The sequence below is a fragment of the Micropterus salmoides genome, unplaced genomic scaffold, assembly GCF_014851395.1.
Source record: "Micropterus salmoides isolate LMB-PRFRI ecotype aquatic unplaced genomic scaffold, ASM1485139v1 Ms_hic_scaffold_3, whole genome shotgun sequence".
Taxonomy (NCBI): Eukaryota; Metazoa; Chordata; class Actinopteri; order Centrarchiformes; family Centrarchidae; genus Micropterus; species Micropterus salmoides.
The window spans coordinates 37,563,894-37,590,990 of record NW_024042261.1 but is presented as its reverse complement, the minus strand read 5'-3'; the positions used below and the strand labels follow the sequence as shown (position 1 = coordinate 37,590,990).

At 41.3% G+C, this 27,097-nt stretch overlaps 1 protein-coding gene across 3 annotated transcripts in view; it reads right to left on the bottom strand.

The window, feature by feature from the left end:
* Positions 1-1,017: 1,017 nt before the first annotated feature.
* Positions 1,018-27,097, bottom strand: part of si:cabz01090165.1 (uncharacterized protein LOC100333421 homolog) — a 358,553-nt gene continuing 332,473 nt past the window's right edge. For all 3 annotated transcript variants that reach the window (XM_038694085.1, XM_038694087.1, XM_038694088.1), the window contains 5 exons: positions 21,196-21,379; positions 16,682-16,901; positions 16,322-16,590; positions 5,197-5,246; positions 1,018-2,447 (listed from right to left, as the gene is read on the bottom strand). In XM_038694085.1, coding sequence (XP_038550013.1) covers positions 16,466-16,590; positions 16,682-16,901; positions 21,196-21,379 — 529 coding nt within the window. In that variant the 3' untranslated portion in view covers positions 1,018-2,447; positions 5,197-5,246; positions 16,322-16,465. The remainder of the gene's footprint in view (positions 2,448-5,196; positions 5,247-16,321; positions 16,591-16,681; positions 16,902-21,195; positions 21,380-27,097) is intronic.

Here is a 27,097-nt window from a genome sequence, read left to right as displayed (position 1 = left end):
TGAGGTGGCGGATAGTCTCCAGACCTGGACTAAAGCATCCAAGCAGCCAACTCCTGGACAGTCTGTGGTGCAACGTGGCGTTGGTGGATGGAGCGAGACATGATGTCCCAGATGTGCTCAATTGGATTCAGGTCTGGGGAACGGGCGGGCCGGTCCATAGCATCAATGCCTTCCTCTTGCAGGAACTGCTGACACACTCCAGCCACACGAGGTCTAGCATTGTCTTGTATTAGGAGGAACCCAGGACCAACCGCACCAGCATATGGTCTCACAAGGGGTCTGAGGATCTCATCTCGGTACCTAATGGCAGTCAGGCTACCTCTGGCGAGCACATGGAGGGCTGTGCGGCCCCCCAAAGAAACGCCACCCCACACCATTACTGACCCACCGCCAAACCGGTCATAATGGAGGATGTTGCAGGCAGCAGAACGTTCTCCACGGCGTCTCCAGACTCATGTCATGTCTGTCACACGTGCTCAGTGTGAACCTGCTTTCATCTGTGAAGAGCACAGGGCGCCAGTGGCAAATTTACCAATCTTGGTGTTCTCTGGCAAATGCCAAACGTCCTGCACGGTGTTGGGCTGCAAGCACAACCCCCACCTGTGGACGTTGGGCCCTCATAATACCCTCATGGAGTCTGTTTCTGACCGTATGAGCAGACACATGCACATTTGTGGCCTGCTGGAGGTCATTTTGCAGGGCTCTGGCAGTGCTCTTCCTGCTCCACCTTGCACAAAGGCGGAGGTAACGGGCCAGCTGCTGGGTTGTTGCCCTCCTACGGCCTCCTCCACGTTAGACTTTTTATTAATTTGTTCATCAAACAATGCATTTGAATAAATAACATTATTTCCTGTTGAGTGAAAAGATCCAGTGTTTTCTTTCCTTAGTAAAATCTGGCCTGTTCCACTACTGGATGTTGTTGCTACTAGTCAAGCAGACTGCAATAGCACTCTCGTGAAATAGAGTGCTTCTGTCAGAGAAGAAACACATAGATCTGTTGAATAACAACACGTACACTCCAAGAAAAATACCTTTTTATTTCATTATAAATCCACATAATTGTATCTATGAAAGCATAAAATCCCCATTTCGCATGTTGGCGTGTTTTTTCTCCTTATTGTGGTCATTTGTTTTGTTATATTCAAAGTAAATCATGGGTATCAAACCATTGAAGACTGTAAGGTGTATGTCACATACAAACACAGACACTGTCAAACGGCAAAGGGGGAGAAAGTGGGAGGGAGGGGACGGGACAGCGCAAGTTCTGCTGGCCATCTTTTAAAACCGCTTAATACATTTAACGATCTCGAGTACCAGCTTTTAGTATTAGGAACACTTATGGTCAAGTTCACCATTGTTTCATACAGGTACTGTTGCTTTCCAGTGTCAAACAGAACATCAGAATTCACCATTTTCACCATCAATTGTCGAGCCAGACGTGTGTGCTTTAAGTTTGGCTTTGAATAAATCCTCGCTGGTGTTCCTCACGGCTCCATTCTCGGGACACCAAGTTTTTTTTTTTAATACTCCGACATAGATAGAGAACCGATCCACCATGGACGCAGACACAGATTATTTCAACATCATCGAAGTCATTCGCAGCCAGAAGAGTTGAGAGATTGCTAATACTGGAGAGTATACTATTCAGTTGTTCATGAAAATGAATGAGAGAGAAAGAGAGAGACAGACAGAGAGAGAGAGCGAGAAGGAGAGGAAGAGAGATGAGATGAAAACATACTATTAAAGTGCCAGATAAGTTGACCGTTTAGTTTGACAGTTTATTATTGATGCATTGAGACAAGACGTTGACAATGTGCTCGTATCGTATCTCGTAAGAGATAATAGAGAGTTGTGCTTTTGGAAGTCTGCATTTCTCCCAATATTGTAATAATGCGGTCAAAATACTGCAGTAATCCTTTGGCATATGACTGTATGCTGGGGAAAGAGAAGAGCGGTGCCACCGTCAATCGACAAACTTCAACCGAGAAGATCCTGGAAAAAATGTCTTTAAATCGTTTTTTTCCAAATCAACAGTAATCCGTTCAGTATATTCCCAGAGCAGCATTTAGTGTCCGCACGGATTCCAACTGTCAAATGCAGAGACTAAATCCACTCGACACCCTTTAAAAGCCCCAGCAGATCATTGGATACTTCCTTCAGAAAAGAAGAAGCGATTCCAGGCCGTGTTCACTGTGATCCAAGGTTTTAAGCCCCAGTTAAGCACCGAACATGAGCAGGGTCCAAAGCCCCGAGCCTGACCTGCGGCCACCATATCTGATTTCCAACATTGTGGAGACTTTTGCATGTCAACAGGAAGGCTGTTTATCCTCCTCTGGCTGCCCAAAGGATGTTCACATCAGTTCTGGTGGGGAGGGTGTGTCACTGGGATGATTACCTGATCAGCGGGGCTCAATAGAAGGATGCCACCATGCAAACCACTGGGACACCTGAAGAAGACAAGTGAAGGAGAAACAGATTGACTGAGTGATTATTCTGATACTTTGCCCAAAATAAACCATATGCCATTTAAAAAAATTCACAGTTTATCATGAAAATATCCTACCGGTAGATAAAAGTTCTGTTCACTTTTTTTTTTGTTTTTCTCACTCTTTTCTACTCAGAAGTAAACTTGTTTTTCGTGGACTCCTGTGGAGCTGTTTCGCTTATTTCTGGGAAAAAGAAAAATATTGCAGATATTCTCTCCCACCTTGTCCAAAATTAAACAAAAACCCCTCCAGTATCTGCAGAGGTCTATAAGGTTGTTTTTCAGTACTGATGACTCACTGACTGCTTGGCCAACAGCTGAGATTTCAGGCTTTGAAACCCATTTCCTGCCTATACTCTGCTTTGGAAACTACCCTCTTCACACCCACAGACTCTTTTGTACTTGGACTTGAAACACAGACTGTGGGCAAACAAATGGCATCACAACACTCTTCTTTGTCTGGTAAATAAAACAGACGATAAAGCTGTACTGTGGCGCATGGGGAGATACTTTATAAATGTGCAGGAAAATGAAGCAGTTCAACTAAAAGTTTTCCAGTAGGGGGCCCTCAAAGTCCAGTAAATGCAACTGAACTATGGCCAGGTGGAGATTTATAGAAACTGAAGTCATTAACATGTCATGGAAGGAAAGTATTTAAAATGTTTTCCTGGACAGAGGACCACAATGGAAATAAGATATCTTTTAACTTCACTGTGCATTCCTCAACATTCTCAATGAATATGTATTTGTTGCATAGTGTTTGACCTGTTATGTATCTGTTTAATAAATATATCACATTGGTTTCAACCTGTGCTACAACTGCGTGTATATACAAATGACAAGTGGGGATTGTGCAATATATAATAATAATATGTGCCACCAGAGTGATTATAGACTCTCTAATCAGAGCTCAGCTGCTACATCTATTTAAATGAAAGCAAACATGTAATGAAACATTTAAGCAGTAAACTAATGAATTGTAAGATGGAATATGACAGGAAGGCCACATAAGTAAATACACAAATGAATGATCAATTTAGACAAAATAAGGAAAGTCTAGTAAATTTTACAGCCCAATAAGACATATCAAAAATTTGCCTCAAGGGTCTTTAAAATTTGTACAGCACCCTCTATCCTTAGACAGTAAATTTAACATATTTTTATTTGTGCATCATTTAAATGCAAACTGATTTGACTTAATGTATAATCATGAACATATTCAGAATGGAGATACAAAATGATTCACAAAAAAAGTCCTTCACATGTAATGATGCAGAAAAAAAGAAAACATGGCATCTTGGGTTTGAATATCACTAAGTAACCATCATAGTTAAACTTGAATTGGCAAATTAAGAGCAATTAAAAAAAATTTGTAATGAAAAATAAAGACAGTGCTCTTAATATTAAGGTCTACAGTCCAGGTGTGGTTTTGTTCAGCTGTCTCCTGCAGCAGCGGATATGATCTTGTTCGGTGGTTTGTTTCGCTCGTCTGCTCTGCAGTAAAGAAATGAGTACTGGCCTGTCGAGCTGCTGTAACGAAGCCGTCTGAAATCAGCAACGCTCACGAGATGACGGAGGGGAGAAGGAAGGTTGAGGGAGGCGAGAAGATGAGGAGGAGAAATGAGACAAGAGTAGGGGATGAATAAGACGAGGGAATAGGAAGGGAGTTAGAAAAGATGAAAGGGCAAAAGAGAAGAAGATAAATGAAGAAGGAGAAAAGAACAGGGGAAAGTAAAACAAGACCAAAGAAGGTGAAACCACAGAGGGGATGGAAAAGGAAGAGAAGACAGGGAGAACAAAACATGATGCATGAGAAAAGAAGATGGGGGGGGAGTAAAGGAGATGATAAAAAGGAAAAAGAGAAAAGAAAGATGAGATTAGAAAAGGAGAGTAATAGAGGACAAGACAAAGCACAGACAAAAAGAGGAGAGATAAAAAGGAGATGGTGGAATAAGAGAAGTTAAAGAAAAGTTAGGATAAGTGGAGGAGGAGAGGAAAGAAAAGAAAAGAAATAAAGAAGAAAAAATAAAAAGAAGCACCAAAGGGAGGAGAGAGGAGAAGTGAAACGTAAGGTTAGGGTAAGTAAAGCACAATGACAGAATAAATAAGAGCAGAGGGGAGCATGAAAGGATAGAAGATACATGAAGAGAAGAGAAAAAGAGGAGGAGGGAAAAGGAGAGAAAGGTTGCAGAACAGAAGGGGCAAAAGGAAGAGGAAGGAGAAAGCAAAACAAATAAGCAAAGACTGAAAAGAGCGTTAAAAATCTAAGGAGAGAGTGACGAGGAAGTGATGGAGAAGTAGTGAAGAGAGGGAGAAGAAAGCTGGAGGAGTGGAGGAGAATGCTTACGTAACGGAAGAGAAAGCTTACATAATGGAGCGACACCAATCTGCATCCTGTGGGGGATCAGGGCATTATATAATGGCCCAATAAAGAGGAATAATGTTGTTTACTAAGACAAGGCGATATTTACAGAGCACTCACAGGCAGACAGACTCCAGGCCAGCTAATGGCTGCTGCTCTCTCTCTTTCCATCTCTTCCTCATTCACTCTCTCGTCCTCCTTTTCATCTCTCCGTCTTGCCCTGTTAAAGTATGCTTGGCATGTTTCCACATCTGTCTCCCTCAAGATGTTGTGTTGGAGCTTCTCTGGTGGAACAATGAGTGCGTACCCTCTCACCTGCGTGTCTGTGTGCGTGTGTTTGATCTCTCACCTCTGCCGCCTCTTCTCCCTCCAGCGCTGTGAAGCTGAATATAAGTAAATCTGAAAAACACACATAACCGACAATAAAAAATCACAACAAGAAAATGGAATTAGAGGATAGCTGGGCTGTATAAATGGATAGAAAACAGGGGGAAACAGCTGGCCTGGCCCGTCCAAAGGCAACAAAATCCACCTACCAGCGCCTCTAAAGATCACTAATTAACAGTTTGGTTTACAGGGTTATGTGCCAGACCATGGCTGGGCGCAGCAACTTCCTGCAGTCTTTTTGTCACCGTGAGGTTGCCAGACAATCAGCAGAGACTGCACTCGTGAAACCCAGAACATTTTGTTTTGAATCTTTGTTTTTTGTGCAGTCAACTAGTCCTTTAATGAACTTTCTGTCCTGAAAAATCACATTTAGTTTCAATGGTAGATAATGTTGTATTTGCATCTTTGCATCTTAAGCAGCGCTGTTCTTTACTGCCTTACCTTTAATTAATGTGAAGTTATAACTTCTCTTAAGAGAATATTAACTCAGGTTTTTCAGCCCTGAAAAGTGTCTGCAGCTGTCAGAGCGTAGCGCAGCCGTTTGAAGACTGACGCAGACCTTTTGCTACGTTTGCACCTCCCGTCAAGACTAAAACAGTGAATCCAAATACCTAAAACAAAGTCTGAAAACGCTGCTGACCCCGTTTTCGGTTTAAAACTCTGGGGTTGCGTTTGAGTGCAGACAGGCGAAAACAGAGGCTGCAGACATTCACATTTTTGTGAGTTTTTGTTTTGGCGTGGCGCTTTGTCTGTAGTAGAACTTTCTCCTTTCGCCAAATCTTCTGCAACTTGGGAGAAGTAGTACAATCTGCTTCCTGTGAACGGCCACTAGATGCGCGTTTTCATTCGTTTTAATATAGATGGAGATCGACTCTGAAACACAACTAAAACGCGAGAACGTTTTCTTTTTAAAACAAAAACGTAGCAGTGTAAATGTAGCCTGAGAGGGCTGAACAGTTCCCAACTCCAGCTTGTTAATCTGATTGCTATGAATGCAATAAAGTTGAGAAGAAAAAATTTAAGAAACTGAAAGTGTCATAAATGAGTGTCATGATCAGAAACGCCGCACTTTTCTCAAGTGGATTATTACAGCTGCACAGTCAGAGGACACTCTTTAGAGAGATTTTGGTGAGTAAATCAAACTCCCAGTGGAAATAACGGCCTTGAATAGATACAATTAATAGATTGTTGATGAAGACCATGAGATGTGGTTTAGACGATCCAGAAACAGATAGTAAGTGGACATTGACTTAAGATTGTTTTGTGAAACTTCAATTTCCAGGGTTAACTCAAATCAATTGATTGTTTACTGTGTCAAGTCTGGAGGGTCCAAAGTGACGTCTTCAAATGTTTCGTTTTGTTCGTCCAACAGTCCAAAACCCAAAGACATTTCATTTACAATAACATACATAAGAGAAAAGTATGTGGACGGACGGACGGACGGACGGACGGACGGACAGACAGACAGACAGACAGACAGACAGACAGACAGACAGACAGACAGACAGACAGACAGACAGACAGACAGACGCTTGCTCTGTCTTTTCTCACTGAGCTGTATATCTGGGCTTCAGCTTTCCATTTGCAGTCTTCTCCTGATCCTCTTCATGTCCAATCTCCCGGTCCTTCTCTCCATCTCTCTTTATCCCTCCATCTCTTCTTGTCAATAACTGTGTCTCGGGGCTCCGTGACTCATCTGTACTTTCTCTGTTTGGTTGGCTGTTTCTCTTCATATTTCTCTGTCATTTTTTTCGTTCTCTGTCTCACTAACTAAATATAAAGTCCATAATCCTCACTTCTGTCTCTCTTCTCTGGATGTTTCTCTCCTTCACAAGACATAAACCCACAGTGCGTCCGTCTGTCGCAGTCTTTCTGCTTCCTTCCATTCCACATACACACAGGTCTTTTTCTGATGGAGATTAAAATGACTTTGACTTTGTTTCATTTTAGTGAAAGGGTTTATGGAGCCAATGGCAATGTTATGCTGCAAATTATATTCAGAGGCCTCCTTGTAAAAATAGATATCAGGAAACAGCAGAGACTGAGTTGGGATTTCACTGCTTTAATGTGCATTCACAAGATGTATTTAGAGTTCGCAGCTATGTAGAAAAGAGTGAAACTAAACTAATTTAAACCCTAAAATAACTTATTTTGTTATCTTTTTACAATTATGCTATTTAAACCACCTTTGAAAGTGAAACTTGGAGCTTTTATACTTGTATCATATTATAACACAGTTTCTCAGGGGTTTTCCTTTAGATAAAATGGTTAAACTGGGGACTTAATTTATCCTTTTTGCATCGGCATGGCTGCAGTGGTCCGTGAGACATGACGTACATGTGGATACTATAACAGAACCTCCTGCACGTCCTCTGTTTCTGTTAGCAAAATACAATCAACACCTTCAGAGATGACGACCAAAACTATGAAAATAAGTTTCCAATAAAATGACGTAATTCAAACATTAGACTTAACATAATTGCTCAAATCTCAGTAGTCTCAGTATCGCCAGGTAAAGCGAATGGTATAATTATTATTCTGCATGTCATAAACGCATCTAATGCCAACATTCAGTGCCGTTTGTGTGGCATGGAAAAGGAAGGGTATACACTCAGATTAGATGCCACGTTGGCTTTGTAAAATATGTAATGGCGATCTTTCCCTAACCTCAACCGAGCCGTTTTAATTGTTTTAAAAGCCGTCCTTTAACTTCGTGAGGAGTCCTGGTGTTGTATTGGACAGTGCGTTTAAATTTGATAAACAGATATGCGCCACTGTTAGATCTTACTTCTTCTAGTTGAGAACTATAGCCAAGGTAAAGGCCTGTCTCCCTCCCTAAAGATTTAGATTTAAACGCTGCTGCCCGCCACCTGACGGGAAAGAAAAAGAGGGACCACATCACACCTGTGCTGCGCTCCCTCCACTGGCTTCATGTTCAGTACAGGATTGATTAGCTCTGCTTTACCTAACGGAGCTTCTTTGCGTTCACACTAACGCCCCCAACTCTCAATCGCTTTAGATCATTGTTAAAAACACATCTCTTTTCTTTGGCATTTCCTTCGAGTTAAGTAAGTTACTACCCCAAATGCGATTTATATCATTTATTGGATGTTATAATGTTTTATTGCTGTACTATTACTGTGTAATTAATGTTTTGTTGTTGTACTTTAAACCTGTAAAGCACCTTGGTCATCCTCGGTTCTTTTAAGTGTGCTTTATAACTAAACTTGATTTGATACCATCAAATTTTAGTCATTTGTCCAATATTACTATTCTATTTGTTTGTTCTGGTCGGGTGACCCCATCATGTCGAGGTTGCTAAGACTGCTCAGTTTTCCAAACTATAAATGTATCTTTGATGTAATGTTAGTTTATCATGCTCTGATGAAGACTGTGTTGCTGAAATGCTAAATAAACAAGTGATTTTCTGTTTGGGCAAAAATATAGCATATATTTTCCCTTCTGTTGTCAGGAGACCAAAGGAACACTGCAGACTGTCTGAACATGCTGCTTTGCTCCAGCAGCAGACTATGGCTGTGTGAATGTGTGAAAGCATGAACGTGAAAGATGGCATCCTTCTACTTTCCCCGGATACATGAGGGTAAAAATAAAAGCCCTGCCACTGTATGGTGTGACCACCAGGTGTCACTGTGACTCTGCGTAGGGCCGCTGCCTGCCGGCCTTGGTGGGAGCTCTGTCGCTAGCAGTTTAGTCACTGTGCCGTCCTGCTGCTCTGTTCCAGGCTCGGATAATAAAAGAACATTGAATGAGGCCCTGATGCCTCATGGCTTTACAGAGCGCACAGTGATGCTATCTGCCTGTATTTGCTTATGTCTCTCTAGCTTCTCTCTCCATTCCTGTGGTAATCAGTGAGGTGGGATGGTGGGATTGCATTGGAGGGAGCCAGCATGTGTTGAATTAATGTGGGTATTTCTGCACGGTGTGCAGCTTGTTTTCACGTGTGTGTAGGCGTGTGTTGTCCAAAATGATGTTTGTTGGAAAATCAGGCTTGTTCAAGTTGAATGAGTGCATTTCAGACGTCACAAATATAAACTGGCTTCCTACATACTCTGAACTCTTTTTACCACAGTGCTGTAACTGCTGTAAAAATAATAAACTGTTCTGTAAAATAATAAACACTAATACCAAACTATTCTTGAGATCTTTGCTCCATATTTATGCAATGTTATTATAGTAAAGAAGGCGAAGAACTACTGTTTACACGCACATCTATAATGTCTGCACTGAAGTAAGTCTTAATAGACTCACCGGGTGCTCACGGTTATAAAGTAAAGTAGTAAACTCCAGGTGAATGCAAGGTGCTCTTAAAGTCAAATTAGTCAACTCGAGAAAAAGGGAAGCCCCTGGGCTTACTTCAGGCACACTCGCACTGAGCCAAGGATGCAGTTAAAATACCTTATTAGTTGAGGGCATATCAAAGTAAAAAAATCACAAAAGGAGAACGCCGACTGGCTGAGGTAAGTTTCTTTTAATATTACTGCGACTTTAAACTTCTTTTCCTCGTAGCCTACTTGTGGTATATTTATTTTGCGTAAGTTGGCCTGGCCACTAATTGTCTATATAAGGAATCATGACTTTCCACTCTGGTTGACTCGTCTTTCCAGCAACGCCCTGAGGAAGACCCATTGTGGGTCACTGCACAATGTACGATGCTTCTGTTGCTATGATTGAGATATATGTTAGGACCTCCTCGAACACGAGATGGTGCATCTCAAGGGCTTTATCCTGTTAAATAACTTTGAATATATAAAACCAGTCAGTGTTCTCCTTTTGTGATTATTTACTTTGATATGCCCTAACTACATCCTTGGCTTAGTGCGAGAGCGCCTGAAGCAAGCCCAGGGGCTTCTATAAAAAGTCTTAATGTTTGCCGCTGCTTGCATTTATAATTTGGAGCCAAATCCACCCAAAAACAAAACACAGATTATGTTCAATGACTACATTTTTAAATGTCTAATTCCAGTGGTTTTAAAACTTCTGTCTTTGTGCAACATCTGCACACGACAACTTGTTAAGTATGAGGGAAAGATTGTCGCTACTATTAATGAAAAAGCAATCAGTGATTGTGGGTCTGTGATGGAACACAGGGTTGGGTTTACTACAGTACAATACCTTTGTAAAGGTTAGGAAAAGATAGTGGTCCAGTTAACTACGGAAAAAGTCCATATTTGCTGCTTCAAGTCAATGTTGACTTTTCCCTTCCCTAACATTCCCTAAACAGAACAAGGTGCCAAGTCTACAACCTCACTTGCTGCTCTGTGAGACTTCGATACTCACTGCAAAGAAAAACTAACTGGTGATCATCTCCTGTTCCAAAATTTCTGCCAATGCATCTGGTAGATGCTGAAATATTTCAGTGGATAAATGAAGTTTGACCTGCTGGTGGCGCTACATTAAAAGTCAGGAACATGACTGAACGCCTGTACAACATCTCATTGCAGCTGATCCAACTGCTGCTGAGATATTTCACTTTGGACAGAGATGGTGGACTTACTGAATGAAATACGCTGACAGCGGATCCATTCAGAATGAACATTTTGCAAATTATGCTGATAAAAATCTTGATGTGGTCAGAATATTGAAATGGATATGTTGATGAAACTTAATGGTTTATAAACATTACTTTTAGGATACAGAGTTACTCGGGTATCACTTGGCCAGAATACTCCTGTAAGATTTTCTTTTCCAAGTGAGGAAAGTTCCTGGTATCAATAAAACATAAAAGGTTGGGAAAGTATGTGTTTACAGTATAATTGTCCATACAATACATTCTGTGTTCCTGTTGCCTGTCTGTGTGTGTGTGTGTGTGTGTGTGTGTGTGTGTGTGTGTGTGTGTGTGTGTGTCTAGTGGCACTGATGGCATTTCAGGGAGCAGTGAGTCAGGTTGACCGGCTTTGAACACCAACTCAGTTCATTAGAGAGAAAGCAGGTGCGTTGAGTTCGTGTTTGTTTGTGAGCATGTATTTGTGCGTGTGTGAGTGAAAGTAGGTGTGTGTTTTATACTGTGTGTGTGTGTGTGGTAGATATTAAACCCACAACAAATGGCCTAAGGACCATCGGGGGCCGCAGAGATTGCTTCTGTGAGAATAAAATGAGTATGTCTGCATGTGCGTCTGTGTGTGTGTGTTTTTAGATGGGCTGTGTATTATTACAGGAAGGAAAGGAGGGACAATATTATAGAGTAGATAAAAGGAGGAAGTAATATTATAGGAGGAAAAGTGGGATAGTGGAATGCAGATGATGGAAAGAGTTTAGCGAAAAAAGGGAAGAGGGATGAAATATCCAGCGGAGGAGAAAAAGAAAAGGAGTCAGGGAGGAAGGAAGAGATGAGGGACAAATGGCAGACAGAAGGAGTCAATCCTCAAATCTGGAAATACCACATGAAAATACTGTGCTACAAGTAAAAGTCACGCATTTAAAACGTTACTCAAGTAAAGGCACAAATGTATTAGGATCACTATAAACATACTTAAAAGTAATTTTGGATTATAATTATTGGTGCATTACACTGTAAAAAAGGATTCTGTGGTCATGTAGATTTGAGTTAATATATTAGGTAAAATATATTCAATCTGTTTGTGTTTTTGATTTTGAGGCAAATATTTAATTGAATTTCAAATAAAAATGTTTGGAATAAAATCCACCAATTGTAGTTAAATAAAACATAAGCATTATATTTATCTTATCCCAAATAGAGAGAATATTGAGTGAATTCAAATGAATGTAATCAGGCAAATGTTAATTGAAAAGCACTTCCTGTCAAAAATTCCCATGATGCATGGCGGTGAAGGAAGTGTTGTAAAAATAAGCTAATAAGTCTCCTATTTTAATTAAATCAAACATTTATTGACGATATATTGAACATTTGTCATATTGTTCTTGAGGAAAATTATATCGCGATAATTATCATTATTGTTTTATTGGTTTGAAACTTACTGGCCCGGAGACAATTTTTACTGGCTCCTTCCAAAAGTTATTTATCAGTATTACAACAAAACCAAAGACTTATAAGTTTATGTTATACTGTTAACATGTTTAATCAGTTATTAAATACATCCTGGATATAAAAAAACTAAAATTATAAAAAATAAAAAGGTTTACAAACAATTTACTTTTGAAACCAAACATACTAACAGACTCGAACATGACGCTCTCTCTCCTGCTGACAAAATGTACAGAGAGCAGCGGATACTAGTTGCCTCTATCCTGATTGACAGGTCGCCATGGTAGCGATATTAGCATGGTAGCATATTCTGCATTAAAGTCTATTTCCCCCTAAATGGGACCATAATTTACTAAATGAACATCACGCTGTGTTGAAGAAGACTTGAAACTAGCGACTGAGACCATAAACTCATCAGGAAAGTGTTTACTGAGGGAATAAATCAGCTGACAAGTAGAAACATTTTACCATTATTCTAATGGAACCGGACTTCTTTTTGCAGCCAGCGGACTCGCCCCCTGCTGGTCGTTAGAGAGAACGCAGGTTTATGTTCCATCTGCACGGTTTCCCTTTCAGACCCAGAGGTCGCCGCTTGCTTAAGATTAGAGAAATAACATTTGACAACCACTCGTCACATACCGACAAATCTGGATTGGACAACGGTGCGCGGCATGAGCTGCAAAGCATCTGCAGGATGTTGAGTTTCTAATTTATTTATTTTAAATACTAATGTTTTGATCGGGCCAGTGAGTTGCTAGCTCAGCTGTCCCGCCCCGGGCCATCGGGCCACCGTTACTGTCGAGCTGTTGTTGTGATGTTAGCTATAGTAGCAGTAGAGTTGTGAGTATCGCTGGAGCTGGTGTGCTGGCTCTGGGGCCGTCTCATCCTCTCTGCATGTTAGCTTTCCAGCAGCAACTTTGCTAACCCACAACCTGGCTAACGTTGGTTACATTACTTGCTGTGTCATTGTTGGCTCTATACCATGGTGTTTGTCATGTAATTGTATTTCTCCAGAATTGCTTACTCCACCTTTAACATGCAATTTCCTGAACAAGATTAAACTTCCAGACAGATCCAGACATGTTAACACCACGTGGGTTGGGTTTTAATCCAAAAGAACAGCGTTTAAACAGAATTAAAATGTGAACTCCAGTACTGACACAAAGAGAATATGTGAACCATGTCAATGCAGAACCTCTTCAGACACAAAAGAGAATCTTCTGTCACGTTCCTGTCCTGTTGCTTATAAAACTTTTTCAGAGAATCAAGAGAAACAAGAATGAAAAGGTCATACAAAGCCTGTATGTGTCAGGTCACACAGGACATCAAGACCACAAACGACTTTAGTTCAACAGTGAAAGGAGCTGCTCCGCCTGACAGCGTTGGGTGTCACGCTTCATCCATTGAGCCACAGCAATATTTCAATTCTCACAGAGATAAAAAGAAGAGAAACAGCTCATAAACTGTGCGAAGAGGAGAGAATCCTCCAGAGCTTTGATAGATACCTCATGATAGGGTATACATCTCAATTTGAGAGTGAAATTGGTAGCCGAAATATCACAAGATAAAGAGAAAAGCTATGGCGGAGGATGGGAGACAAACAAAATGACCTTGAACTCAGAAATAAAAGCAGCGGAGATGAGAAGGAAGGCATCAAAACAAAACAACTCATTAAAATCAAACAAATGACTATAGGGAGGGAGGGAGAGAGGTGACACTGAGGGAAACACAACTTGTATTGGGAGGAAGAGGCAACAGGAAGTAAGAGAAAGAGAGAAAACAAGACATGGAGAAAGTAATAACGAGTAATATGGTGCGAAAGCGTGTGTTCGTTTTCATTGTCAAATAAAATCCAAGCACAGCCTCATTCACAATTTCTCTTGACAAGGAAAGTGAAAATGTAAAAAAAAACAAAAAACAAATCAAACAATCAAATCAACAGGGGTTACAGTACGATCAGAGCATGTTTGGTTTCAGGTAAATAACCTTATAAAGATTTATATTGTGAAGGGATTATGCGATAGCCGGAGTCTCATAACTTCTCATTAAGCTAGCTGATGAAATCACGGAAATATTAATTCTAGTTTTGGCTGAGCTGTGAATCAACCCGCACTGTCCATTACTAGCTTGGTGACGGTTCATCATTCCCAAACATACAAACAATTAACTTTGCTTACTTGCTCCGCTAGTGTTTCATCATATCATAAGACAGAAGAAGAAGTCAAGGTAGCCAGAATGTGCTAATCGAGGACTGAACAGCAACGGGTGATACGGTTTAAATCATTATCACAATATTTTTCTGTATAGTAAGTCTATATGGTATATTTACAGTAAGTGGGAATGGGTGCTGCAGTGGATAAGAAACATGCCTTTGGTGTGAGAGACCCGGGTTCAAGTCCATTGTGCACCAATGTGTCCCTGAGCAAGACACTTAACCCATAGTTGCGTCAGAGGCGTGCGACCTCTAAAATATATAGCAATTGTAAGTCGTTTTACATAAAAGCGTCAACTAATAACACGATATGAAAAATGTCTGCAAAAGCACATACAGTAATCATATTGATGGTCCACTGTTGCATGTTTTACAAAACATTTCAAACTTCTAAAGTAGTCAAAGTACTATTAATAGTAGTACTACAGTTTTGCTTGGAAAGAATGTTGTAAAACATACAATATGACGATATGATTCCAATAAAATGTGATGAAAGTTAACGCTGAATATTCACTCGTCGACGGAGTGTTGATGATGGGAATTAGGATGATGGCTGCAGGCTGTTAAAGGTTATGGGCGGGAATTCATGTTCAGTTTGGGATGAACTATGACAGTATGAGGTTTGTTCGCAACTGCAACTATGAGCTCTCACACCTCTGACTGACTTGTCCATAGTAATGACGGCAACAGCTCAAGGGCGTTGTGGTATTTAGAGCGACGTTCAAACTGAGTGACTAACACTCTGTAAAAACACAATTTGAAATAATTTAAACTGATGGCCATAACATCAACCTGTGGCACTGTTACATTACACATGACTCTCCTGTACCTCTGTGTTGAGGAACATTGCAGATATCATTGAAAGGGTTACTTGCACCTCGCACTTCGCTCCACTTCTAATAAAACATCACATTCTCACTCTCGACTCGTCACATATTGACGCTTGGTCAAGGCCCTTTGGCGTTGCTTTTTAAAGCCCCGGGTATCCCTTTAGTGTCATTTTTAGACGTTTAATGCTTCACGGTCAAGTTAGCGACGCTTAGCAACAATAAATATGCAACGTCCGGTTAGCCTTTCAAAATAAAACGCCAGCGTGCAGTTTGGTAAGGTTTAGGCACAAAAAGTATTTGGTTAACGGTTCTGGCCCTCCATCCACCCCAACTACCTCCTTACTTAGTCTTTTCTGTTAAATATTACATACCTGCCTTGACGCTTCAGGGCTTCCCACACTGCGTTGAACTCTGACGCTACAGGGATCCCCAGTGCATTACAAACTGACGCCGATGGGTCTTGACCATGTGTCCATATGTGACGAGAACGGGTTGAACAAAATTGAATAACAGGAACATACAGCCCTGTGTGTGTGTATGTGTGTGTGTACTTTAAAGGCTCTTTGCACAGTGGGATTTAACAGTGAATGCCTATTTCATTCAACCCGAGGTAGCAGCACTGCATACCTGCAACACCAAGGGGTCTGAGTGGCTGTGTCTGGGGGATCGGGGGCAGGACCGGATGAGTGAGTGTTCATTAAAGTGTATTTGTAACGGACGAGTGTTCAGTTGCTTCAGGCAGGCTGAACGAGCTGTGTCTGCATGGCTTACTAAAGTTGTTCACTGCCTGTCCCCTTTCGCAGCAGTGATCTGTTTCAGATTTCAATTTCAAACAAACTTCAGATGAAACTCTACTCTCTCTCTCTCTGTCTGTCCTCCCCCGTCTCCCCTGGCTGCACTACTATGTACCGTATTTAACTGAATTCAATCATTACAGCAGCAACAAACACCATGTGTGACGTTACATGTCCCTTCGCTTAACCTTGCAGGTGTTGGGCCTACAGAGCTGTTTGTCTCTACCAGTCCTGCATGTCACTGGTTGTCCTCCCACCTCCCTCATCCTGTACTTGCAGCTACTCACCAATGACAGGGGCCGCTCCTCTGAGAAAAGTGGAGTTTGGCTCCAGGCACCAGCAACAAATCAAAAAAGGAGGGTAGGAGGTGGAGTATTGGTTTGGGCTTAGAGATTGGTGGGTTGTGGGTTTGATTGACAGTTTCTTGTGTGTTATTGGGAGATGGCGTCATCGTCATGGGTGGGATTTAAGTCCACTACAGTCGTCCCTCGAAGAGAAGCTCCTCCCATCCCCTCTGTTGATGATGATGGTTGGGAGTTTTTATTAGCGCCTCCACCTAGGAGACAACAGGATGGAGTCAGGTTATTAGGAGCAGATGAAGAGGAGTGACATATTTTCTTTTCCTCGTCCATATTTTCTGCAGTTACCCTGCCCTGCAGAGGAGGAGGACGGCGGCAGAGCGAGGACGTTGGCTCCCCCTCCTCCTCCTCCGTTGGTCTGGGAACAGACGTTGGCATGGCGCGCGGCGGCTTTCTGTTTGTAGTGGTTACTGTGCAGCTTGTACTTCATCAGGAGGATGAAGATGAAGACCAGGACAGAGGCAACGATGATCCCCCCGATGATGATAATCATGGTGCCTCCCAGGAACTGGAGAAAAAGATCAAACACATGCAGACAGTTAGCCTGGAGTGCAGATCCTACGATTTAATAAGCAGCAGTCATCGTTTTACAAGTCCGAGTCAAGTCTCAAGTCTTAGCACTCAAGTCCCAAGTCGAGTCCCAAGTCCAGACCGATCATGACTGGCAAGTCTGAAGTCAAGGACCAACAAGTCCCAGTCAAGTCCAAGTCTTAAACTTTTGAGTTTCTAATCCAAACAAGTCATAACGCGCTCTTCAAAAGTTTTTACAAGTTAAAAATAAAAAAATGTATTGAATGAAGCTTTAGCCGGTACACAAAGAAGGCAGAGGTGCAGTTTCACACAACAGATGTTCTATAATTTCATGAATTAAATTAAATGTTCATGTAGGGCTGCTAATTATTTTGGTCAATATTGAGATCACAATTATTTAACAGAATTACTCATTGCCTTAGGAAACATTAAACTATTGAACTTCTAACATGTAATACTTTCTTTTTAAAAACTATTATATATGCATTACTCCACAATCTCATATAGCCCATGAAATAAGAAACAATAATCCAACATTATTAACTTTAAGCAGCATCTACAGTGCAAGAGGTAGCAGCACAGTTTCAGCACACAAACATTTTCCTCTGAAATGCGCTTTGTAAATATGCATTGGCATTAGCTTGTTTTGGGTAATATAGAACAAATCTACAGATGCAAATAGACAGAGGGTATTAGGCTTAAAATAATATAGTATTCTTGAAGTTTTATTTCCATTAGAGTAAAAGAAGACACGGAAGCAAAATAGACCACTCCATGAAAAAGTGCCTTAAAGAGTAACTTCATAGTTTTAATGGTCGGCTCCTCATCTAACAACTCTCAATTCTATTAGTTTGTTGTATGCTGACAGATCTTTACATAATACAGACAGCCCTCCCTCAAATGTGAAACTAAGTCCATGTCACCATCAGTAATTGTGTGTGTGTGTGTGTGTGTGTGTGTGTGTGTGTGCATGTGGTAAATGTAATATAATAGCAACAATAATAAAGTATTTGATCAATACATTAATGTATTCAGGCAGTTCAGTATTCCGTTGCTTGGCTGTGTGAAGCTGAAGGTTATCTTTGCTAATTTGGCATCTTGCTTGTAAAACAAAGAGTAAAAGTATTTAAATAAAATTTTAATTCTGCCTCCAGCCCAATGCCACAGTTTAGTGTGAAGATTTATGTGAAGTATTATGTATTCCAATAACACCAAAAGAATTGAAACGATTTATTGCCTTGTGAAAAATAAAGAAATTATTAATGAAACTATGTCATGGAGTTCCTCAAGGATCTGTCCTTGGACCAATCCTCTTCACTTTATATATGCTTCCTTTAGGCAATATTATCAGGAAACATTCCATAAGCTTTCATTGTTATGCAGATGATACTCAGTTATATCTATCGATCAAGCCAGATGAAACTCATCAGTTAGCTAAACTTCAAATGTGCCTTCAGGATGTTAAAACCTGGATGACCTGTAATTTTCTCATGTTAAACTCAGATAAAACTGAAGTTATTACTCTGGGGCCTAAGCACCTCCGTGACGCATTATCTAAAGATATAGTTTCCCTGGATGGCATCGCCTTGGCCTCCAGCACCACTGTGAGGAATCTTGGAGTTATCTTTGATCAGGACATGTCGTTTAAGTCTCACATTAAGCAAATTTCAAGGACCGCCTTTTTTCACCTACGTAATATTGTGAAAATCAGGAACATCCTGTCTAAAAATGATGCAGAAAAACTAGTCCATGCATTTGTTACTTCTAGGCTGGATTACTGCAATTCCTTATTATCAGGCTGCTCGAAAAAGTCCATTAAGACTCTTCAGCTGATCCAGAATGCTGCAGCACGTGTTCTGACAGGAACCAGGAAAAGAGATCACATTTCTCCTGTTTTAGCTTCTTTGCATTGGCTTCCAGTAAAATCCAGAATAGAATTTAAAATCATTCTTCTTACCTACAAAGCTCTTAATGGTCAGGCACCATCTTATCTTAAAGAGCTCATAGTACCTTACTACCCCACCAGAGTCTCCAAAAGTAGACTAGGAGCCAGAGCGTTCAGCTATCAAGCTCCTCTCCTGTGGAACCAGGTTCCAGTTTGGGTTCAGGAGGCAGACACCATCTCCACATTTAAGAGTAGGCTTAAGACTTTCCTCTTTGATAAAGCTTATAGTTAGGGCTGGCTCAGGTGAGTCCTGAACCATCCCTTAGTTATGCTGCTATAGGCCTAGACTGCCGGGGGATTTCCCATGATGCACTGAGCTCCTCTCTCCTCTACTTTCTCTCCCTCTGTATGCAACCTTATCCCATTATTGCATGTTACTAACACAACTTCTCCCCTTTCTGGTAGTCTTGTGCTTTCTCGTCTCTCTCCTCTCTCCTATCACTTCCTGCAGGTTTTATGGCTCTGGAGCTGTGGAGTCTGGATCTGTGGTTGCGGGTCACCTGCTGCCCCCGTGTTCCTGCTCGACACCCTCTGCTACAACAACTATTGTTGCTAGTCTTATTGTTATTATTGTTATTATAATCATTAACATTACGATGGTTACCATTAACACTATTATAAATATCTGTACCATTTTTCATTTAGTCTATAGCAACATCACCTTTACTGTCTGTACCTCTGTGTGTATATTGTGTAGGCTGCCTCCCTCCCCTCTCTCTCTCCTTACATCTCTCTCTCCTTACATCTCTCTCTCTCTCACCCCAACCGGTCGAGGCAGATGGCCGCCCACCCTGAGTCATGGTTCTGCTCGAGGTTTCTGCCTCTTAAAAGGAAGTTTTTCCTTGCCTCTGTCGCCTAGTGCTACTCTTGGTGGGAACTGTTGGGCTTCTGTAAATAACATCACAGAGTACGGTCTAGACCTGCTCTTTTATGAAAAGCACTGTGAGATAACTGTTGTTGTGATTTGGCGCTATATAAATAAAATTGAAATTGAATTGAATAAATATATCCTTGAAACTAGTAGCAAAGAAAACATGCACATTGTGGCGTAGTTTGCGTTTCTGTCGCCTGCTCCTGTGATAAACCTAGTGAATACTAAAGACGACCGTTGTCTCTGTGTGAACTGATTATTTTGTAGAAGAGTAAAAATGTTGCTGAGTTAATATATTTGTCTTTTTTTCACTTGAGCCCCTGCCCACCAAAATGTCTGTGCACGTCCCTGCAGAACACTGAAATACAACCGTGGTGTTTTGTCGGGAGAAGCAGTGACAGAAACCAGCGGTGAGAAAACCAGAGGCGTGCGATCACAAACTGTTCACAGCGCGCTGCTAATAGGCCTACTACACAACCCACTGAAGTCACTGGAGAGGGAATGGGTCGCTGGGGCGTACAGGGCCAGGAACAGGAGATCTTCGGACGGTCGGTGATTGTTCCCTCTTACTGGAGGAAGCCACGTCTAATTCAGCACCGCGTTATGTTGATGCGCTGCACAGTTTTTTTATATCATAATTTATATTCGGGCATGGGGAGTGTGAAGTCAGCTCCAGTCAAAAGGCTCAAGTCCAAGTGAAGTCGCGAGTCATTGGTGTTAAAGTCAAAGTCGAGTCGCAAGTCTCCTTTGATTTTGTCAAGTCGAGTCTAAAATCATCATTTTTGTGACTCGAGTCTGACTCGAGTCCAAGTCATGTGACTCGAGTTCACACCTCTGATAAGCAGCACATTTTGCTTAGTGGCTCCTTGTGTCTGACCTCTCCGATAACCGAGATGATTTTAAAACACGTTTTACCTTTACTGAAAGCTTAAAAGATGGCTAATTCCATGAGTTTAGAAGTTCATTCTTGACTGTGGAAACAAACTTTTAAGTTAACCTGAACAAGAAGTATTTAAAGTGCTCAGAATAATAGGACACGCATGAAAACTGGTCAAAGGAAGGAAGATTGTGGAAGTCGAAAGCTCCATACAAGATAATAACTTGTCGTCTATAAAATCAGAACACCACAGAGTTGGGTGACGCCTAGAAAGACCCGCAACAATCTTAATGACATGAAAAGTTAATAGATCAACTTAAAACAAGATAAATATAAATTTTATTTTTCATATATGTAAAGCTGTATACTTGCTTGTAATTTACAACCGCACAGACAGATTTTACTCTTTTGAGTGCTCGGCTCTGCTGCGTATGCAAAAAGACTAAAAGACTCTTCATTAAGCTACGTGACAAAATAATTGGAAGTAGTTAGCTGCACACTCCATTTTCTTGATAATTAGAATCACACTACTCCTTTCCAGAAGTGTAGGGTGTAACTTTGCACTTTAACACACTAACCTGGTCTCGTATAGAGTGACAGCGTCCGTATTCTGTGTCCGTACTAAAGGACACGCAGCCCACCAGCTTGGTGCCCGTCAGGGCGGTGATCCCGTCATCGTAGACGGCCAAAACACACAGCTCATAGTCCCGGGATGATGCCAGGTCGCTCAGCAGAAAGTACTTGTGGTTGGCTGGGATCATCCTGAAGGAGAGGAAGACATTTTAAATCATACTCATTAGTTAGTCAAAGATGCATCAGCCTCCATGCACTGAATCTGTACCTGTTATCACATGAACAACCTTCCACACCTGAGCTAACTCCATATGACCACAAGATGTGATTGGCAGCCCAAATAAATCTGGTAATTGGACGCTGTAGACGATGTATTTTCAGGCATCTTGGAGCCTTTTTGGGTGTCAAAGGTCATCATTCTCATTTGAAAATACACACATTCATTATTAATGATTCAGCAATTACAGGCACTGACATAGATTAACCACTGGACTACACAGAAGCAAAAATCTATTTCTCTTTTCACTGCGACTCTGACAGTTCTCCTAGAGAACAGGGGCGACAGACTGTAAAGATGTTTGTTGCTGTGTGTTAAACAGACAGAATGAAGGAACTGAATTCTGCACAAATGGACTTCTTTGTGTGACCACAAAAGTATTTAATTCCTCATGCAGTAAGTTTAAGAATGACAAAACTTTCAGAAACTATCAGAAAATGCCACAAGTTTTCACTGTTACTGGCATTAGGGAACTGAATCTCCCGACCCTGGCAGTCTCAGCGCCTTGCTATAACAATTCAGCTACACTAAGAGTAAAACCTGGGACCAGGGCAACAGAAAATATAACTGGGTTTTGGCAAATTCTTTTGGGACAAGTGCGAGTAAAGTCAGAAGCAGGCGCGCGGGAGGGCATTTTCGCTTAGCGGTACTGTACAGTAGAAATGCACGGATGACACGACTGTGTGTGGGCACGCACTTACACACTGTCCTTCAACACAACATGGTTACAAGCATAGTCGTATGAGGTCAGTGAGGTCTGGACCTATATGTATCAATAAAATCATTGATAACATGATTAACTTAAATGAAGGCCATGCAGGCGCAGCTGATTATACCGTCACTGACCTCATTCTCCACATCCAGTTTCCTCTGAAATAAAGAAATCACCTGGAATGTGACAAAACAATGCAAATAGTTGCTGACGTCAAATTATTAGGCTGTAATATAAACCAAAGCGTCCTCTGAATTCAGCACTGACCTGCTGTATTTATGTTGTCATGTATAATAACAAGTGCCCATTATGTAGTCCGCACATGTAATTTGCACACTGTGTTCCTCCCTGTCAACAGGGGGTGCTGCAGCACCCATCACACCCCCCTTCCCACGCGCTTGGTCACAAGTCTTCAGAAGCAATTTAAGCTGCATTTCGACCAAAAGAACCCAGGACTTTTCAAGGAACTAAAAGGTTCCTTCAGCCCACTGTTGTGTGCGTTTCCACCGCGGTCTAAAGACCTGCGAAGATTAGGCAAATTAACCAGCTGACGTAGGCTGTAGGCCTGCACGCCGTACAAAGCGATGCACAGGCATCATTATTTGTAACCACTATCCATGAGCAACATTTATAAATGAACATCAGATTTGATTGGAATATATTGAAAAACTACAGACTGTGCTTGACCATTAAAAACAGCTTTGTTGTGTGGGAGTAAAATGAGAGAGACACACGATAAAGTTCGTTACACATTTCACAACAAACTGGATAAAGCCATCATGTTCTTAAAATAACTCCAGCACAGAGAAAGAAACTCAAAAATAAAATCGTGACAGTTTGGAAGGTTATTAAAACCTTTCCATCGACGAGAGCTGCAGATCAACCGCGGGACTCGAGTCTGTGTCGCCTGAGCGTCGGAGGAAAGGGATTTCTAACGAGCTTTATTAACTGCTGTAATCAGCTGGTCCACTTGTTTTGGAGAAGATGAGAACGACTTCGGCTCCGTGTAAAAACCTCCTGACTGATGAACACTTAAAACAACTTCGGACCCAGTGTTTAGCGTAACTCCATCAGCTGTTTGCTGTAAACACACCGCTGCACGCTGGCTGCTATTTCCGAGCAACACATTTAATGCCGACGTACGATCTTGGGGACATCGCAGAGACTCGGGTTCTATTCGGCTGTTGATTGTGATTTTTATGTTTGCAAACAACGGTGGAAAAAAGAGGAGCAGTCGTAGAAAAACAGCCGACACGCTCGATTTAAAGCTAGCCTCAACTCGCCCATTCAGAAATTCACTGCAAGGCAAGCCCCACCCCCCAAAGGAACCGGTACTTTCGGAAAGTTTTCTGATCTCACAGCTTTCAAGTCTCGTGTTTTCATTTTACCAAGTTTACAGCCCTGGTGAACTATGATTGTTTATACTGAGCTATGCAATAATACTTTAGCATCACATGCTGCAACATAAACCACTGAGATTAATTTGAACATCTTTACCACATCTGAAATCTGGTTTCAGTAATTGCATTTTGCAAAACCACTTAATGTGAACTGTGAAAACTGCAGTAAATGGTGCTCCCAAGTTACCAAGACATTTATTATGAGCCATTATAATTAAGTCACTGCACTTTCAGAACTGTAAGCAGAATTTTTGACCTGAGTTACAGTAACTTTAAGTACGACTGGTTATGACATCAGTGACAGAAACATGGAACGACTCGCCTGTACACATCAGCCAATGTTTAAAGTCTCTTCTATTATTTTAAAAGCTCTTTTACTTGGAACAAGAACTTTGCTGTCAAATAAATTGCATAAAAATGATTTAAATCTACTGTGAAACTAATTTAAGAAAGTTCTCCGGGTCATTTTGTAAACGTTTTGCGACGACGGTGATCAGACAGTTTTGATTAGGTCTCTGAGATGTGAGTCGTATATGAGAAAAACCTGTATGGTAACAGCTGTGTTCATTAATGCAGGCAGACAAACTCTGTGTCAGTGGAGAGGGGAGGCCAGCACCTGCTATCTAAAGGAGTCCAGCAATCGAGTCTGAGGTCATAAAATCTACAGAGACAGAGGCCGTGGAAAACCAACAGCTTGTCCAGGATCATCTAGCAGTATTAAAGTACTTTCTAGCACAGACTGTAGGGCACATGACAACATGTGTTCTCATTTTTCTGTTAACTGGGTCGGAAATGCCAATACCTGAATGTGTTGTTTTTGTGCCATAATCAATAAGGTGATCTGTTGTAGTTACATTGCCATGTAGCTGTGATGCTGCATGTTGTGATTAATTAAATTGACCTCTAAGGGAACAAAATCAAACATCAACAGTCGAATTTCACATTGCATGTGTATTGTGACCTTTGGTGAAGTGTCAAGACCAAGACCAGAGTTTATCGAGACTGAGACAAGACCAAGACTTTTAGGGGCTGAGAGCAGTCGAGACCAAGACCGAGGGAGGGCGAGACTGAGTCAAGACCCAGACCAGTTCCCTGCATTGCATGCAATAAAATGTGGAACGAGATCATAGGTAGTTCTCAAATTGATCTGAAAGATCCACATTAAAACACCCACATACAAACACTAAGAGCTGAAATTAACGTAAGCATCGCAGGGAGGGGGGACAGCCGTTAACAGAAAAAACAGGTTTTAGGCTTATTGGTTGCATTTGAAGCAACAAGTTTTACTTCCAATCAAAGTTAGGATGTTAAATCAAATGCAAAAGCAATTTATTGATATTCCCAAAGTTATGGTCTTGACTGGTCTTGAAATAAAATCCCGAGTCCTCAATGTCCGAGACCGAGACAAGACCAAGTACAAAGGCGGTCGAGTCCGAGACGAGACCAAGACCATCAAAAAGTGACCGATCTCGAGTACTACAACACTAGTGTTACGGTGTTTATTTTTATTTTTGCGTTCTGTATTTTTCATCAGAGTTTGTCATGCTGGTATATTTTATCATTCTCAGTCCAACCTTTACACTAAATATGCTGCTGCAGACCTGTACCTTATCGTTCCGTCTCGGTTCGTCTAGATCTAATCAAGACGTGACAGCCCTCGTGCACTCATGTTTAGATTCTTGTATTGATGTTGCAGCTTTTGCTGGTCATAATGACTTCTGTTCCAGTTGTGCTGGAGAAAAACTGAAGTAGAGATCTAACACAATGTTCTGGAAAGAGAAGAGCTGGGGAGTTGTCCAATAAAACAAACGACTGAAGGTGAAGTTGAAAATTGAAGTGGAGAGAAAGAATATAAACACAGAGGGAAGACAGACAGCAAAAGAGAAGAGGGAATTGAGAGGGATGTTGCACCTTCAATTTTCAAGTTGAAGATATAATAGAACAAGGTAGAGTGAGATTAAAGATGGGAGGTGAGGATGACGGCGGTGAAAAGAGGAAAGAATAATATGAGGAAAGAAGAAGACACTGAGGAGGAGTGATGTGAGAGAGGAGACGAGGTGAGAGAAAAGAGAAAGATGGAGGAGGTGAGGGAGTGAAAATAAGGAATGTCAGAGAGGAGGCGGCAGAGGAACAAGGGGAAGATGAGACACAACATGGAAACAACATGGAGAGGCAGAGACATGAGCAGAGATGAAACGAGAAAGGCAGAGAGATGAGAATATACAAACTTTACATGTTTCAGTGATGCAGAGAGCAGACTTCTGTCAAGGCAGAACAATCTCCACTCTCAGCTCTTACAGTCAACAAGATAGGAATCTATTGACCCACACACACTTTTTAAAATTCATCCCCTTTTCACACTTGTTTCTTCGATATTGCCACTTATGATACATACATGTCAACAGTCCGGATCAGTTCACATACTATACATCTTATTTACCGGAAGCTCATTACTCGACACCATCTCTTTCACTGCTCACGTTGGATTAAAATGATAATCTTTGGCGCGTTACTACTACTTGCAACGAGCGGCTGTAGGGTAGTGCGGTCGTTCACTCATCAGAAGGTTGGCGGTTCGATTCCCGGTCCCCGCAGTCTGCACGTTGACGTCTCCTTGGGCAGGATACTGAACTGTGTGAATGTGTATTTCTGACTGGCCACTGAATTGGCAAAAAAATACGAGATTTGGATTAATGAATAAAGAAATATTGTACAAGCACTTGATTAAATTCCCAGATGACTTCTGTTATACTATACACATTTGAAAGAAATAAACAACACCAGCCCCTCTGACCTGTCTCCATGACCAACATCAATAACATGCTCATCCCAGCACTATACAGAAGAACTCATCTAATAGCAGTTGATGTTTGGCAGACTGCCATGGAGGAGAGACTCATTGTTTTCAAGCTATAGTGGTTGTTAACGCTGTTAAATATGTTGTAATAATGGTCAAATATTATAAAGGAAAATACAAAATATCGCAGTGGAGTGCGTCCTTGTTGTTGGGCAGTGCAAGGTGGATAGAAGGGTAGCATAAAGTATAAATCAGGTGATTCTGTACATTTTTCTTATTGTCAAATTCCATACAAAAGACTCAAATTAACAATGACTGTATTTACAAACAAGCACTGTATGTGTCACAGCCTGATATTTCTTCTTCCTGAGAGCCATAGAGTTCCATTGTTGTCCAAAACTATTAAAAACACATCAGTGAGGCACACTGTTGGGTGCCATGTTCTTTCTTCTTCTCTCCTTCCACTGTGTGGCACAAGACTGGATTTGCAGTGGCCGTTCAAGCAGGATTTTAGCAACACAGTCTCACTCCCTACTCGTCAAATGTCTGACGCATGGTCAAGGCCCTTTGTCGTCGCTTTTTAAAGACTTGGGTAGCCCTTTTGCATCAATTATTGACGTTTAGGGATCCACAGTCAAGTTAGCAATGCTTAGCAACAATAAATATGCAATATCCGGTTACACTTTCAAGATAAAACGTAACGTTTCGATACATTGCCATG